This window comes from Fukomys damarensis, unplaced genomic scaffold (genome assembly GCF_012274545.1).
Source record: "Fukomys damarensis isolate Sample0158 unplaced genomic scaffold, DMR_v1.0_HiC HiC_scaffold_30, whole genome shotgun sequence".
Classification (NCBI taxonomy): Eukaryota; Metazoa; Chordata; class Mammalia; order Rodentia; family Bathyergidae; genus Fukomys; species Fukomys damarensis.
The window spans coordinates 8,723,340-8,740,649 of NW_022900942.1; the positions used below are offsets into that span (position 1 = coordinate 8,723,340).

The 17,310-nt window shown below is 42.3% G+C and overlaps 1 protein-coding gene across 1 annotated transcript; it reads right to left on the reverse strand.

The window, feature by feature from the left end:
* Positions 1-608: 608 nt before the first annotated feature.
* Galr1 (galanin receptor 1) lies at positions 609-17,076 on the reverse strand. The gene is made up of 3 exons (XM_010605565.2): positions 16,323-17,076; positions 11,844-11,909; positions 609-4,242 (listed from the first exon to the last, which is right to left on the reverse strand). Exons 1-3 carry the CDS (start codon positions 16,986-16,988, stop codon positions 3,925-3,927), a joined length of 1,050 nt encoding a protein of 349 aa, XP_010603867.1. The 5' UTR covers positions 16,989-17,076; the 3' UTR covers positions 609-3,924.
* Positions 17,077-17,310: the final 234 nt, after the last annotated feature.

A 17,310-nucleotide genomic window follows, 5' to 3' on the forward strand; every position in this document is an offset into this window, starting at 1 on the left:
TTGGAGAGGCTCTCCAAGTAATAGTAAAACACCCTAATACATTACAACATACAAATTAGATATGCTCATCTTCCTAGAAACAGGCCACACCAAAGATGTCTGAAGCAGCCAGGTGCAGTAGTACACCTCTGTAATCCCATTTGCTCTGAGGCTGAGGCAGGAGGATCACAAGTTCGAGACTAGCCTGAGCAACATAGCAAGATCTTGTCTAAAAATAAAAAATAGAAAAGACTGAAGACGTAGTTCAGTGATAGAACATGCCTGAGTTCAATCCCCAGTATAGAAAAAAATGTCCGAAGCATTTTAAATTGTGCTTCGGGTACAACTTTTCCACTTCTGAAAGAGAAAACATTCATGTATGCTGTAAATTAAAATAAGATGAATTACCACTTCATAATGTTTTCTTTCCAAGCCAACAAGTAACTGTGAGAACTTTACGTCATGTACTCTTCTTCCAAATAGTCATAAAATAAATGTCATTAACTAAGCATGTCATTAACATTTAATTGAGAGAGACAGAACATGCAGCATTCTTAATGGCAAAAAAGAATGTGATTCTCTTTTTTTAAAAAATAGCTACTTACAATGCACTTTCAACATAGAAAACATGTGCAAATAACGTAGATGAAAATTTACACATTTTAAATATTACGTTTCCCAAGGAAGTAGATTGGTGCTTTTGCTCAATTCAGTTGATTATGCAACTTATACGCATGTGTTTAATAAAGCTTTTGAAGCAAAAGCATGATGAAGCTACACAGCATATTAATTCTACCCAGTGTAATGTTGTTTCCACACAAACACTTTACAACTTGTATCCATGGCCACATATGGAAAGGAGGCAGATGCTTAGGTTAATCTGTCCTCTCCTGCACAGAAGCAGCCTGATCTTGGGTTTCAGGTAATAGAGTGGAATTATCACAGCACTGCCTCAGAGATACTGAGAGAACTGAGAAAAGACAGTAATCTGCAGCCTCAGGATTGAAAGGTGAGTCACGAGAAGTCTGAGGCTGTGCATGACGCATGCAATTCAGCCAGCATCTCTTCCTTCCTCTCTAACTCATTGAATCCGGACCAAAGGAAGACTCTAACTATGGTAAACATTAGAAGGAGGAATTCTAGAGAGAAGTAAGTTGAAATTTAAAAAAAAGAAAAAGCACAAGAGATTGGCACCCTGGAGGGGCCAGGAAATGATTGAGCTACTCTCAATGTATAAAATAGAGCAATTTCATTAAAAGCAAATTTTTCCTAAAACATCCAGAAAGTTGCCTCACACATTTACACGTTCCTGAGCACATACATGGTGAAGACAGCACAGAGCGCATCTATAGAGAGGTCTCCTGGAGAAGCAGAACAAGAAGGTGTTTCTGACCATGTCACTGTATTCATTGGTGGGGAACTGGACTTACTGCTCCCAAGTGGGAAACAGCAAGCATCAGCTATTTAAGTGTTCTGGAGCCCATCTCCCAGTGTGAAAGCAAAAATTCTAGGAAAAAAAAGTAACAGCTGCCTTGGAGCACCAAAGCAGCCAAAGCTGAAGAGACAGACAGCATCAATTTTCTTTGAAGCACACTGAAAAGCCTGGCTCTCCAGCGGCCTGAGATCAAAGGCACACACAACTTTTCTCCTTCACCCTGGATGCTGGAAGAAAAGGTATGTTACTGGAAGACCTCCTCACTCAGTCAGGCAAGGGAGAGTGCTTTCCAACTGGGCATGGTGAACTACATAGTAGGGAAAAATCCACTTTGGAAGCAGGAGCCTGAGTGCCCCACTGGCACATCTCAGGGCAAGTGATCTGCCATAGATCACAGATCTAGTACACCTCACTCAGAACATGTCACATAGGTTTAGCTCATTGAAGAAAGTAAGCTATTGTTAATATCAAAACTGATTTCAGAAGTAGACTCAACCTAAACTCTAAATAGAATTTTGCATGGCAACATGCAGAAGGGATATCCTATGTAACTATAAAATACAGCAGTTTGCATCTATGTTTAGCTAACTTAGGGGTTTGCGAGTGCCACTGGTCATCTCTGTGCTATTCCTCTAGCCTCTGCTAGGCCAGCAGCATCTGGGCAGGGCTGAGGCAATAAACATGGCCAATGTGGCATTCCAAAGCAGAGTGCAGCCTGACTGCTAGAAAAGGGTAGCATTACCCACTGTATTTTTAATACTTCCATTTATGTGCCTGTAAAACAGAAGACAACATGGAAATAAAATCATCCTGCTTGTGCATGCAAGTCCAACCACAGCCAAGAGGCATGTCTTTGTAACACCATGAATTCATGTACAAAAAAATTGTTCCAGCATCTGCGTAGTGGCTTCAAATCGCACAAATCATGAGGTAACATGTTCAAAATGCAATCTTTCTGCTCCTATATTTCCACAAAGTACAAAATATTTCCATGCAAAGGACTTACAATATTCTTTAAAATACTCATATACACTCATACAATATCTCTTTCCCTAGGAACAAACATGAAAACTCATAATCTCTCATTGTTCTAGCAGTTCTCTCCTATTCTGCCCAGACCATTAAACACTATTCACTTGGGTATAGTTACTGGAAATAAATAGGTGAGCCAGAAAAGTTAACATGCCACAGGCTTACACTGAATTTGTTTTTAACTAAACTTTGATGTTTTATACGGAGTCCTGATCTGGCACTGGTACACATTAGGCAAAGTCCCTTTTATAAAAACAAAGTGCTCTTGCTTTTGTCTTCTGCTAAATTATATTAGTCTTACAGTCTGACAATAGCTCTCCTAATATAGGGCAATTTAATTTTTCTGTACCATTTTTTGTTGTAAACATAAATATGAAAATTACATTTACAACTCAAGTATGATAGCTTTAACCCCAAACAAACATTACCAGAGGGAATATTTGGGGAAACATGCATTGAAGCATTGCTACAAATTTAATTAATTGTACAAGGTAGAATATTGCTAGATATATTCTTTCACAAGAGAGCAACCATTTAGCATGCTTCATCTATATGGTTTGAAACGCAACCACTGGATTCCATCCCATCTTTGTCTCCATAGAAATCACTGTGTACACATCATCCTCATGACTTTTTAAAACTCTCCGTATGGTTGCGTAGTTGGTTCCACCTAAGGTGTACCTAATACCTGGGCCAGGTACGTACATAAGACACCCAGTTTTATTCTCAGAAGCATCCACATCTTCTGTGGTCAGAGCAGTTGTTCTCGAGGTCTTCCCCTGGTTCCACTTAGTTACCTCTAAAAATCCAAATTTACAGGGGAGTTTGTAATGGATGGAGTCACTGCCGCAATCTTGTGCTGATCTCCTGAGATGAACTCGGTGAGTCTACATGTCACAGAGGGACATCGTGTGACTTCCCAAGCTCTGTACACTATTTACAAGTGGGAGTGGAGGCCCCCTGTGTACACAGACAGCAGAAGGAAGATGCATCTCCGCATACATGGTGAGTAAAATTAATACTCTGCATTCAAGACTGTATCCTAAAACACAGCTTATAATATTGCCTCTTCTAACGTTGAGGAATTAAAACACAAATTTTTTTCTAGATAAATCTGACTCAAAATGTATACTGCAAATATTCCTCACCATATTTAAGTGGTTGTTTCTTATTCTATAAAAGAATTAAACATATCTATAAAATTCTATTGCAGTTTCACTCCTCAAGAGGAATAAAATTATATGGCATTTTTTTTAGTGTCTGATTTATAAGTAAGCGATAAAATAAAACAACAGTAATCTTCATGGACCTAGGAATTTCCTAAATGGACCAGAGTTCCCTGTAACATAAGTGGAATGTACCTAAAATAATATAAATTGTTACAGGGGTGACAAGTTGTAATATGGCTCAGTAGCACATTGAATCTTCTCTTATGAGCCACATGCGGGAAGTGGACAGGCAAACTCTGTGTGTCTTCCTCACACATGAGTGCAGTTGGTTGACGGTGGGGTGTCTATCCGACTTTTGTTTTCTTTGTTCTCATTGAGAGATGATTCACTTCTAATATGACACTTGAACACTTGCTTATAGGCCTTCCTGAAATTTTCAGAGAGAAATGCATATATGATAGGATTCACCGAGGAATTGCTGTAGGCCAGGCAGTGGGCAGTGATCCTGAAGAAGAAGGAAGCCGGGGTCAGCGGGAAGGCCCCAAATTCAGCCCAGAGATGGATAATGTGGTGTGGCAGCCACGATATCCCGAATACCACAACCACCACCAGGACCGTCTGCGCTGTCTGGAGGAAGAGGGAAAGAGGGGAAGGAAAAAAGGCAGGGGTGAAGAGGAAGAAAAGGAAATGCACGGACTGCAACAGCAAAAGAATCGAGCATGCTAAAACCTACGGTAAGTTAATTTCATATTTATTTTCCTGGGATCAAACAAAATACTAAAAGATGCTAACTTTCACTTCATATGGTATTTCCATCTGTAAAAGTTCTTCAAGATGCACCATTACCTTCCCCAGACACAATTCCATGGCATGTATGAAGTACGTGTGCAATGTATGAAGCATACTGTAGAACAGTGATGGCAAACCCTTCAGAGACAAGTGCCCACAAGCCTAAAGCCCACTTATGAATGCAAAGTGCCAACACTGCAATTAAACCTGAATACTGAGGTTTTAGTTTAGGGGGAAAAAAAACTTATGCATTAACATCTTTTGCCTTAAAAGCAAAACAAATAATGTGTGCCACAGGTTCACCTCCACTTCACTAGATTATGGGAACAGAAGTGTACAAATGTTAAAGCCCTTAACTTTTAAACCAGAAAAACTCTTCCAGTGTGCACACACTAAGCTGTATCATCTGCGTGGTGGCTCAGATGAGCATTGCCTCCCAATACTTATTTCCATGGACAAGTCTGAAGATGTTTACTTCTCCTCATTAAACTTCAGTAAATCAAAGACCACATTGTTAATGAACTGAGGGATTCCAGTTACAGCCTATGGACCACTTGACCAATCTTCTTCCTGGCTTTTGTCTTAACACTTCCCATACTGCTCCTAAATCAGAAGTACTTGGAAACCTGAGGCAGGATCCAAGTGTTACCTTTGCAATTCCTCCTGAGCAAGGAGGAAGTTGTCCCTGTTTAACGACCTCAGTACAAGAGGATATGAGCTTCCTTTGCTCAAGCCCTGTGTGTTGTTTACCTGGACATGGACCCCAATTGGCCACAAACCCAGACAACTGGGACTGAGCCTCTGAAGGACTTCCCTGTTCAGTACCTGTTGAAATGCCACAGGTAGACAGATAATTGTGATTACTGAGATGATCTCTATGGATTCAAACAGAAGACAATAGTATAGCTTATTTAAATGCCTTAATTAAAGGAGTCTAGTATTTCTGAGCTATAAAACACAGAGCAACAGTGGGCTCCTTCCTTAAAGAGATGCATCTCCAGAACCATGCTGGGTCTTGCTGGTCACAGCAGAATCCATGCAGTTAGCCTGTAATCCAACACTGGCTGAGCACTGGCTACATGCACTACATTGCTCAGTCCCCTCCACAGCCCTATGAAGCAAACCCTAGGGGAACCCATGGGTTGTAAACAGGGAAACTAGATTCAGAGGAATTAATACAGCTTCCTGGTTCTCCACAGTAGAATTCAAAGTGAAGGCCAGGTCTGTGTGCTCCCAAATCCACATGTATAAATGCTGAGAGTTTGAGAGAGAGAGGCTCACAAACCCACTTGGGCACCATCAACCATATCTCCCTCTCTGCTATCCAGGCTCCTTTTCAAGCCAAGCTTCTGGTGGATAAAGACCCTCATAAGAGAATACTTGTGTCAATTCTCCAACTTAATAAGACAAGGAAGCTCCAGCTTCACCCATGTGTGACCACATCCTTCCCCAGCTCACTCTGCACAACAAGGAACACTAAGGCTTGACAGGCAGGCACATACTTACATCTCCTTGTCCCGGGGCTGGAAATCAAGTGACCTCTTGCTTTCCCTCAGACACAGTCCAAGTTGTCGCACTTTAGAATGAGCTTTAACACTTGCAGTAGAAAGTGGAAGTTTGAGCTGATAACATTACTGCCTCCTGGCACTGCTGCCTACTTCACAGACCTGGAAGGCACGAGCCCCTGATGTTGTAGTCAGGGCACTGACAGGCATCACAAGCTTGACCTGACTAATGGCTGTCAGTCTCTTGAAATCTGACCAAAATGTATGAACAGGAAGAAAAGCCAGCGGGTTTTTGAAAGAAGAAAGATGAAAACCTATAGAGGCTTACTTTTCTTATACTGAAAGAATAAAACACAGGAAAATGACTTCTTGACTAACAAGTCATTGTTAAAGCTGGACATGACTAAGACATCACAGTTAAATCACACCTATAATCCCAGAATTCTGGGTGCTGGGGCAGAAGGATCGCCAAGTTCAAGCCCAGACTGGGAAATGTAGCAATTTAGCAAGATCATATCTCAAAATAAAAAGCAAAGCATAGAGAGAGTAACTGGGGATGTAGCTTAGTAAGGAGGCTTAGGTTCAATCCTCAATACCAAAAATTATAAAAATCACTAATAAGACACAAATCCTTCCATTTAAAACACAAAAACCTCATAATTTGCAGGACTACCATCAGCCAAAGAGGGAGCAGAGAGAGAGATCACAGCTTCACTCCTCCATGAGGGGCACATTCCTGAATGGCAAGGGGGTTTTCTTACCATTATTTCTCATGAGTGGGGATCCTACTCTTACTGAAAATGATATCGAGGATTTAATGTGTGAGATACTAACCTTGTCAGGACTGATGCTAGGTGCTAAGTAAAACCTGAGTAGACATTTATCAGAAGTGTAGGTTGGAAGCCAGGACCAGTGCCCAGGCAGAAATGGCAGAGGAGAAGGTTAGATTTCAGGTCAAGGCCAGCAGATGCCAGCAGTTAGGAGTCATAGGATATGGCAGCTAACTTTCTATCTACAGGCACCAAGGGCTGTGCAAGATCACGGAACTGAAAGCAAGTCTGGGCCATGCACTGGCTGCCCAACCTTGTGCTCCATTTGTAAAGAGAAAAAAATAGGGAAATGAATCCCAGACTGGACCTCATCCGTGTAACCGCTAAAACAACTGAGCTGTAAAAACCTGTTGACAGGTGTTACAAGGTAAAAGCTTACATATTAAAGCCACTTAACGCATGACACACAAAGCAAACAGGTAATTTGCTCACCTATATTAAAGGAGTGTTTGCTACTGATCCATTTATCCATTTAGTGTGTGAGAAATGTCATTCTCAGATGATTTAATCAAACAATCTAGATACGATTATGCCTACAAATAAAACAGAAAATCTCCCCTTTTCTTTTGAAGACAATGACACTCTATCTCCATTTCACAAAATAATCACCCAAACGACATTACATTTCACTGCTTCTTGTAGGATATGTTTACTAAGCACAAATGTGTTCAGACTTCAGCAACTGATTGATACGATCCATATCTTATCAAAACCCATAGGACAAATGAATAGCTACCTGCCTCGAGTATGGAATATTTTCTATGGAAGTGTTTGTTCCTCTAAGTGTTTATAATTCATTCAAAATTTGGACAAGAAATGTGGGCAAGAGTCATTCTTTTTCTTGGTCTACCAGTAGCTTTGAATTGTGACTGGAGTATAATTTATAAGATAAATACTGGGATATAATACTAAATAAGTATTTATATAAACCATTATTTACCTAAGATCACTCCTAAGAGTTTAATAGAGAGCCTGTCAGGGCCAACTTTGCTCTCAGCTGAGGTTTCCTGTCCTCTGCACTTCTCATCCAAGGTCTTAGCCCACTGGAATTTGTATTCTCTTCCCTGGCTTACAAATCAGCACCCTGGACACAGGCCTTGGGCTGAGGCTACTTCAAATGTGGCAGCATCGGGAGCCACATACGTGCATGGCTGGACATAGCAAATGAGTTTGATCTTTCTTCGCTTGCAACAAATGCTGGCACAACTGAGAAGATGGGAGACAGAGCAGGAAGTTCCATGCTAGTAGAAAAAAGCCTTCTTGATTCACCATTCCACCATGTCCAACTCAGAACATACAATGTCTAGAATGCACTAGCTCAGAGTTAAAGATGTGGTCAGAATGTATACTAATCCTAACTCTGGGCTTCTGGGAGGTCAGTATGCCCATCACTACCCAGTACAGAGCTCTGGGTCCCATCCCATTGCTGATGGATTTGGATATTTACCTGGAAACCTGCCTTTTTAATAAGTTCAGGAAGGCATTTGGAGAATCACTCACAAATTAGACAAAATCCACAACACAAGTGAAATTACTTCACCCACCGCAGCTTAAAGAGGATCAAAGAGATGTTTTGTTCAATCTCCAAGGCTGAAGCAGCCCCTTGTCAGAAGAAGCAAGAAAATCTGCTTCCCTTCTTTCCCTCTGAAATGGGAATGTAACACAGAGACTCCCCTATGAGAAAATGTTCTCATTTCTTAGAGGATCATTTGCTCCTACAGGAGCTGAAGTTATATAGGTGGAACATGAACAATTAACCTCTTGTGTCTATTTATTCCAATACTACCTGCTGATAGAGGAAAAAGTCATTAAAGTTGTATATTAATATTTACTACACTTGAGATTTGATTCTTTATTAGCAAGGTTTCTCTTTGTCCCTTAAACTGAGAGTATCTAAAAAATATTAGGCTCTCTTCTGATCATGGAATGCTCTTTGCAGGCCATTTGAGACATCTTCCCTTTTCCTCCCATTTGAGATATCTATCCTTTCTTCAAAGAGTCTCACTCACAATGCGCCTTGTGAAAATTGGCTGGGAATAAAAGGGTGACTAAAAGATGAGAATGATGAAAAGCACTGAACAATTTGTATAAATGACAGCCAAAGAGCTATAGAATTATTTCAAATCAGATAAATAAAAAGTAAAAACCAGCCAAAAAGCAGCTAGTGATAAACCTAATGGTTCATCCAACATGGAGACAGTCCTTGATCCAGATCATCTCCTCAAAACATCCATCTAGCTCACTACGCATCCTATTCTGAAGCCTTCCACGCATTACACAAGAATTTATTTTAAAACCCCATGAGCTTCATGCCAAAAACACTTTTTTGTGTCTACTAAATCTTACATCAAAACATTGAATCATTTATAAGGCTCTATCCTACTCTTTCTGGATAGAAATCATATCCTCTTTTGCATTTTCTTCCAAACACATAGGATAACTGTTCAGCACGTTTATCATGGAAGGGTGAACTCTCTGTTTCACAAGAGTCATAAATCTCACCTGATGTTGACATGGTATGAATGTTAGTGTTCTCCCCTTAAAATCACACATTGACACCTAATTATCATGTTAATGGGATTAAGAGATGGGGCCATTGGAGGGTGATTAGGTCATGGCATAGAATCTTCATGAATGGGATTAATGCCTCTGCAAAAAAGCTCAAGAGAGCTGCCTGCCTCTTCCTCCTTGTAAGGACACAAGGAGAAGGCAGCATCTATGAGCCAGGATAGATCTCAAGTCTGCTCACACTTGATCTTGGAATTCCAGCCTCAAGAACCACAGAAGATAAATTCCCATTGTTTATGAGCCACCCCGTACATTATGGCAGTCTGAACAAACAATGACAGTGCAGAGAAAGGAAACTCTACTTAGCCCTGGAGAAGAAAGCCAAGAAACAAAGTAAAAAAGAGCAAACTATCAAAATGTATATCCTATCAGCCTATTATCCACCAAAGCCTATATCCCATCAGCCCACTCCCTACCAAAGCCTCTAGGACATCGACCCACTAGCACCACACATTGAGATTGTGGGCAACAATGCCTGGGCAAAGATCTGGGGGCAAAGCTCACAACAGATCAGCATCCATCTTGTGGGAACTGACCGTCTATTCTGCTTTGTTTACTGCACCTCTCTTTCCTTTTTCTTTCCTCACTCCTCTACCCCTTCTCCCTTCTCATTTCCTCTTTTCTCTCTTTGCATTCCCTTTTCACACCCCTCCCTTGCATCGCTCTTATCTCTTTCTTAGACACACCTGTGCCCTACCACGACCACATTTATTTGTCTTATGTAAACAAGAAGGCAATTAAATATAACAAAAGAGAGCTAACACCTGTTCAGTAGTGACTAAGGGCCAGAGACTGAGAAAATAAGGTAAATTTTGTTCTCTCTTTCAAATGCTAATACCTTCTTTCTACAGTAAGAATGAACAAAAGATAGTTTTATATAAATATATATTTCACACACATATTCACATATTCAAAGCAATGGCTAAATTACTAAATTTACATTTTTATTGTAAAATGAAATAGAAGCTTTTCTAATCATTACTTATAAAATTTATTTCTTTTCTTTTAACCATTTTGCTATCCTCCAGAAGCTTTCTAACATTTTTCAAATATAGAGAATAAAACTAACCATAGACACAAATGCAATTTTTTTAAATCTTATTGCAGTCTTTCAGTAAATATAAAATCTTTTAAATCAACAATAAACATTTAGCCATGGTGTCATCTCTGTTAAAATCCAGCGAGCCTGCTCCCTCCCAAAGGAAATCAGGCTTTCCCTCCCAGCTGCCTGAAATGCTCAGCATTGAACAGTGCTTTGAGATTCAGGTATTTCTCTTTTACTACGGTGTTGGCTTCCAAATTCAGCCAGTTCCTTTTAGAATCCTGTGGGTTGGCTCAGTCCTACACAGGACAACTACTCTATAAACAATTGTCCACAAGAAATTGTAAACAATCCTTAATTATTCTTAATGACTCATTTTCTTAGAAGGGAAAAACGTGGTTCAAGAGGCTTTCCAATGGGCTGGAAAAAATGCAAAAGCTACAGCATAACTTAAGTGCCTCATTGAGAACGGGAGGAGACCAGCTTTGGGCCTTTATTCCATTCACATAACTCAACAGCTAACTTTGTCCGATGTCCAGAAGAGGAGCCTATAAACTTAAAATTGAGCTTTTGAACCACTTTTCTGCCCTTGGTTATCAACTCCAGAAAGAGGCAGGTTTTAGCCACGTTGTGGTTTATAAACAGGGGAGCCAGGAAGAATTATCTTTTACTTGAGTAGAATTTTTTAGAGTAAATGTGATTAAATTATAATTTCTGCAAATTCTATCTGTCATTGATCTTAATTACTTAGAGGGAAAAACAAGGTATTTTAAGATATTGTTAGTAAAGTTTATAGGGCAAAAACTTAGTTATGATCTTTTCCTCCCTCATCAGATTATCTAATAATTTCATTCCACTGTCTAAAATCAGAAATTATATAGATCTTATATGAATATGACTTCAATTAATCCTGACTTGTAAAATAGTTGTTTTCTCAATATGTAAAAGGTAATGAATATCTGACAGTTGTATGCTTTAGTACTACTGGGGGGGGCTGCTGAAATTGGGCATCACTGGATGATAAAGAGGATTAAAGGTGATTAGCTTCCCCTACAGTCTTTCATCGTGTTCCCTGTAGGCCAGTTAGCATATGGATCAGGAGAACAGCCAAGAACAGTGAGGGGCTCTTGAGTATTTAGGGAGTAATTATACCAATGCATTCTCAATTGGACTAAACCAGGTCTTCTGGAATCACATGAGCGATGCTAAAAATGAAGTAAGATGACTATATTCCCATGCAAATAACATCAGTACTTTGTAGAATCCAAAGTCTGCCTTTCCTTGCTCCCCATTTCCTCCTTAAGTTTGAATGCATGCTGTCCTCCCCAAGCCCCACATTCACTCCTCTCCAACTTAGCCATAATAACTCCTGCAAATATCTGTCCCAAGGAACTAAGATTTTACAGGCTTCAGGAAGATGTAAAGATAATTTAAAACAAAAATAAACTAAGCTCTCAAAAAGGATAGACACAACATTTTGTTTGCGAATATTACCTTTTTCTTTGATGTTTCTGACTTCTTGGACATGTTCTTCAATTTTTTATGCAAATGATTAAGAACCTGCAAAACACACCAATGAAATTTCAGTTTGCCTCACACAACACATTGCCAGTTTTGCCCTGAAAATTACTGACATGCTGAAATAGTAACATTACTGTATAATCAGTAAAATGAGAATGCATAGTACATGATAAAGTAAGAGAGTCTAAATTGCTTTTCTAGCCTTTAAAGAAATTCCCCTGGGCCCCTCTTGCATGCTATTGATCTATCTTCTACCTCAGTTTCCTCCAGGAGTCTAGGTGTCAACAATTACCTGTTCGCTGCTATGTGTCAGGTGCAATATCAAATAGTAGATAGATTGAAACTTAGAGGCCAGCACTCTGGGAGTTTGCTTTCCAATGGGGAAAGGTAGGTGAACAAATTAAGGTAAATGGATCAGATATTTCTTCACTGTGGTCAAGCCCAAACATGCCAAGATTTGCATACACATATTCTTTTTGTGTTCCTTTTATGAGCTCTTGCCACTTGAAATCTCCATAAAGCAAATTACTCCCCATCAGGCCTCCCTTCGTTTGTTATTCAAATCCTACTCGCTGTGATGTGATTTTAGACAACTCACTTTTTGAGAATTCAGCATCTCTGAAGCTTTATAGAACATTTTCCAGGGCTTTACAATCAGTGACCCCGTCAGGGAGTCTCCTTGAGATACACTGACTTCATTATGTTCAGAAACCATTTTGGTTTCTCTTGCCAGTGTAATATTCTGGAGGAATGATATAAAATTATTTGGTTATGTAAAAGAATTTCCAGCCTAGACTTGACTGATGGTGCTAACCCTGCAGGACTGGCACCAGAGTTCATTTTTCTCTACCTTCTACGACAGGACCTGGAGCCAATTCAGAATCTAGATGACTAAGGGCTTTAGCTTGGCTGTGGATTTCTGGGGAGTCTCTTGGAGAACTGGAGGTTCACTCCAGCCACTTGTTTCCCTCCAGCACAACACAGAAATAATTTAATTGAATTGTCCTCCCTGCAGAAGCCTGATCCCTTTGACTAGAAGCAGCACTTATGGAACAGTCAGTCATGTCATAATTGAGGAGCCACAGACTTACTTACCCACTCTCCAAACCCTATGAAGCTTCAGCAGCTGTCATCAGAGTATGGATTTCTGACCTCAGATCCTCTGCCCTATTAAAACACTCGTCATTTCCCGAAATGCGTTAACATCATCTATAGTAAACCCAGTCTGGGAACATTTGGGATAACCAATTCATTGACAGTGGGTTACTGTGTCACCAACAGAAACTGAGGTCCAAAAGTTGGATGTAAAGGGAAGAGACGAGAGGGGCCTTTGGACAGCTACAAGTGAGAAAATCTTAAAAGTGAGAAACAGGGGCTAGAGGCAGGGCTCTGCCCAAGAAGACAGGGCTTTCCAGCAGACTGGCAGCAGCCTGCCCCACAAGTGAGACCACAAGGTGAATGAGCACTTAGGGGAAGAGACAGGTGTGTCTAGAGGAGAGGCTGTACACAAAATCAGTCAGGGATACCTCACATTGGTATGGGGCGAGGGGTCCACAGCCACCATCAACAAAGTAAATTGGGTCATCGCTCAGCAACTTCCAAGCACCTGGGAATACTGAATGTTTTCTTCATCTTCAAATGGTTAATGCAGAACACGCTTAATCATATTTTTCTGAGCCCCATTTCTTTTCAATATCTCGTACGATAAACACGATAATGCAGTAATACACAGGAGAAAGAACATGTTTATCATGATACTTTATGGCTCCATCTCTCTAATGGTGATGGAATGGTGGCGTTTTCCCACTATTCTATACATTTCCAAGTGTTTGGGGGAAGATGCTTACTCAAACCCATGCCAAGGTCATGCTGGGCACATCCTGTGAAGGAATGCAGTGGGTGGGCACATCAGGAGTTTAGTAAGCAAGGTGTAAGACCAAGAAGGGTTTTGTGCAGCAATTAAGGAGCTAGTAGAGGGCAATGGCACCACAGCACCAGAGAAGAGGCATCCTCAGGAGCACGGAGAAAGCAACGGAGGTTTGTTCTCCAGCCCTGTTTGTTCCCCAGGTCTGTCATGTGCAAAGAGCTGTTCTGCTAAACACTGCTTAGGATGGGAAACCCTAGCAAACAAGTCTCTGATTTAATTTGTCCAAGGAGAAAAAAATCCACACATTTTAATCTCAGGTGCCTTTTTAGTCATCTGGGATTCTTCATGTTGACTACCAGACTTGGTCATTGGACAAACAGCCAGTCCTGGAACTAATACTCAAAAATTCATGTCTTTAACTGCATAGCACATACTTAATAGCTGAGCCAATAAATAAATAAATAAATAAATAAATAAATAAATAAATAAATAAAAATGAAATAGCAACTCAGAATAACATCTCCCAGAATAACTTATCTTAGTCCCACCCTGAAATGAATCTTCAATTATTACTTCAGATGCAAAAGATTTTTGCAGTTGTTCTTAGAAACAAGCTATTTCGATATAAAAATATCCAAATGATCATGTACTCATGAAATTTTAAAATCTACTTTAAGCTTTGCCTTCTGTATGACTTTCATAAACTGTTAAATGATAGAAAGTCTGGTTTGGTCCTAAAAATTTACCTTGCCATTTCCATGAAAATTAAAAAGATTTTCCTAAAGGCTTTCCTAATGGCAGATTAAAAAAAAAAAAAAAAAGACATATGCTTCAGTTCTAACGTAAGGAAGTAGGCAATTAAAAGAAGATTTTTTCCTTTTTGTTTTTTGAGACAGGGTCTCACTAGATAGTTGAGACTGACCTGGAACTCACTATGTAGCCCAGGCTGGTCTCGATTTCACAGCGATCCTCCTGCCTCAGCCTCCCAAGTGCTGGGATTACAGGTGTGCGCCACCACACCCAGCAAGAGACGAATATTTTAAGAATCCCTGTAGTCCCAAAATTCATGTTCTCCTGACCCCCACCAATCATCCCCTCTGGAAGGTTCTTCTTGAATCACTTACCAGCTTCCTAGTCAAATCAGAAGTCCTACTCTTCCAAAACTCCTTTTCCTTACTAATAAAGGACAATAGGGTTGTTGTGCAAGTTAAGTGAGATGATCAGACAAGTGCTGTGTACAACAGCCTTAATTTTTTATTAGCAGGTGACTAGATGATTAAACCAGCCATTTCCAAATAGCTAAAGTAGAGTTATTTTCCAAATCCCATACCTCAACTATATTTCCTTATGCATACCTTTGGCCCAGCCTATTCTTTCAGATAATATCCCAAAATAGATGATCTGCACAGATGATGTAAATAGGGCAGGAGCATCTGGTTTATTCTATACATTTTTTCGGAGAAAACACCTTAGGGATAGAAAATGAGAAATACATTCTTGTAGTCAGTCACAACCTTATCAAGAACTGAATGGGAGACAGGGAAAAAATGAAGTTAAGGAAGCTTCCGAATTTGATTTCTGAGGGATTTTTCTGATGATGATGGTTCTCTGAGGGGAGGATTTTGGACACTAGACTTTCCCCAAGAATCGCCATCACATGACTACTGATCACGCAGTTTAGCTACCCAAACATTAAGCAAGTTGTGCCAAAGAGGTTTGAGACGTTTTAATGTGTATAAACTTTTCAAATCTTGTATAATAAATGAGAGAGGAGGGCTCCTCAGCAGCAAGATGAGGACCAGCTCCCAGCTGGAAGGTGGTCCTGGAGCTTCGGCGCCAGCAGGGAGTTCCGTCGCAACTCCACATCTAAACCCCTCAGCGCTGTTCGCTGTTCTCTTTGAGCGCGAAGAAATACCGCTTTCCTACTTGATTTTAGAAAGCTAACACTGTTTAAAGTAGAATCCGAAGGGCTGTTCCGCGCGCGGAAGGCTGATTTCCTCAAAGCCCAGGCGTTAAGAGCTCACTGCGCTCTCAGAAGACCCTGCAAGTCCCAGCTGAGAGTCGCGAGGGGGCGACAGGGACCCTATCCTGGCGAGACCTAGAGCAACCGGACCGCGCTCGGGAGGCTCCCGCAGCCGCGGGAAATTAACTTCCTCCAGCGGATCCGATCTGAGAGCCGCTGGAACCGAGCCCGGTTCTCACCCTCCGAGGAACACGCGGAGGGCGCACGCATGCAGCTCCAGCACCTGCAGGGCCGGGACAAAGCGAATAACAGAGAGGAGGAGAAGCGGTTCTCCTGGACGTCTAGTGCGAATGGCAAACTTTCCCCAGCCTCTCTCAAACTCCAAGGAACTTTCCTGTGCCAACCACAGCAAGCGTGCGGGAGCAAGCAGGAGGGCAAACTGAAGTGGGGGAGGGGGGAGATCCCAGCAAACATATCTCCGACAAGGAACACGACACGGGGGACAGGACAAGGAGAGGGATGCTGGGAGACTCGGCCAGGGACACGGGGACAAGAAGTAGGACCCGGTGCCCCCTCGCTCCTCAGCCCCCCAAGAGACTCATCCCGAGCGCTCAGCTCCCACCTTGGCATAACAAAAGCAGATGAGCAGAAGAGGCAGCAGGTAGCCAAAGACGAAAGTGCACACCACGTAGGCCTTCTTGTGGCTCGGGTTGGGCCACTGCTCCCAGCAGAAGGTCTGGTTGCTGACATCCCTGTGGAAGAGGCGCTGGTGGTAGGCCACCGGCGAGGCCATGACGATAGAGAGCGCCCAGATGAAGCCCACGCCCAGGAGCGCGTTGCGGGACACCCGGAGGGAGGAGGAGCGCCGCGAGTGCACGATGGCCACATAGCGGTCCACGGACATCGCAGCCAGGGTGAAGATGCTGACCAGCATGGACACCGTGAAGACGTAGTGGGTGAACTTGCAGATGAAGGCGCCCAGCACCCAGGTGGGCAGCGCGTACACCGTGGCCTGGAAGGGGATGCAGAAGAGCAGGTAGGCCAGGTCGGCGACGCTCAGGTTGAGTATGAACAGGTTGGTGGTGCTGCGCGGCTGGCCGGGCTTGCTGCGAGCCAGCACTGTGATCACCAGGCTGTTGCCCAGCATGCCCAAGACGAAGATCAAAGCAAACACCACCAGAGTGATGAAGTTATCCACACCGATGCCAAACAGCAGCCAGGGCTCAGCAGCGAGGGGGTTTGGTCCGCTCCCGTTCCCCACGCTGAGGTTCGCGGCCGCCAGCTCCATCACCAAACGGGCACCCTGGCGCAGGGCAGCAGAGCGCGCTGGAGGAGTGTCTGTGCGGTATCTGTCCCAGATGGGTGGGCAAGTCCGGGCCTAACGGCTGGGCTTGGAACCCGTGTCCGGCGCCTCTGTCTTTCTGCCAGGCCTTGCCGAAAGGATTCCGCGAGGCAAACCCGCAGCTGGGCTTTCCTGGCGAGGGCACCGGTCGCCTGTGCACTGAAGTCCCTCCTAGACGCCTTTAACTGCTGTGTGGTCACAAAGCTCAGGGACTAGCTGGCTGCCGCCCAAAGGATGGACAGAGCCCTTCCTGCTCCTTACTCTGGCC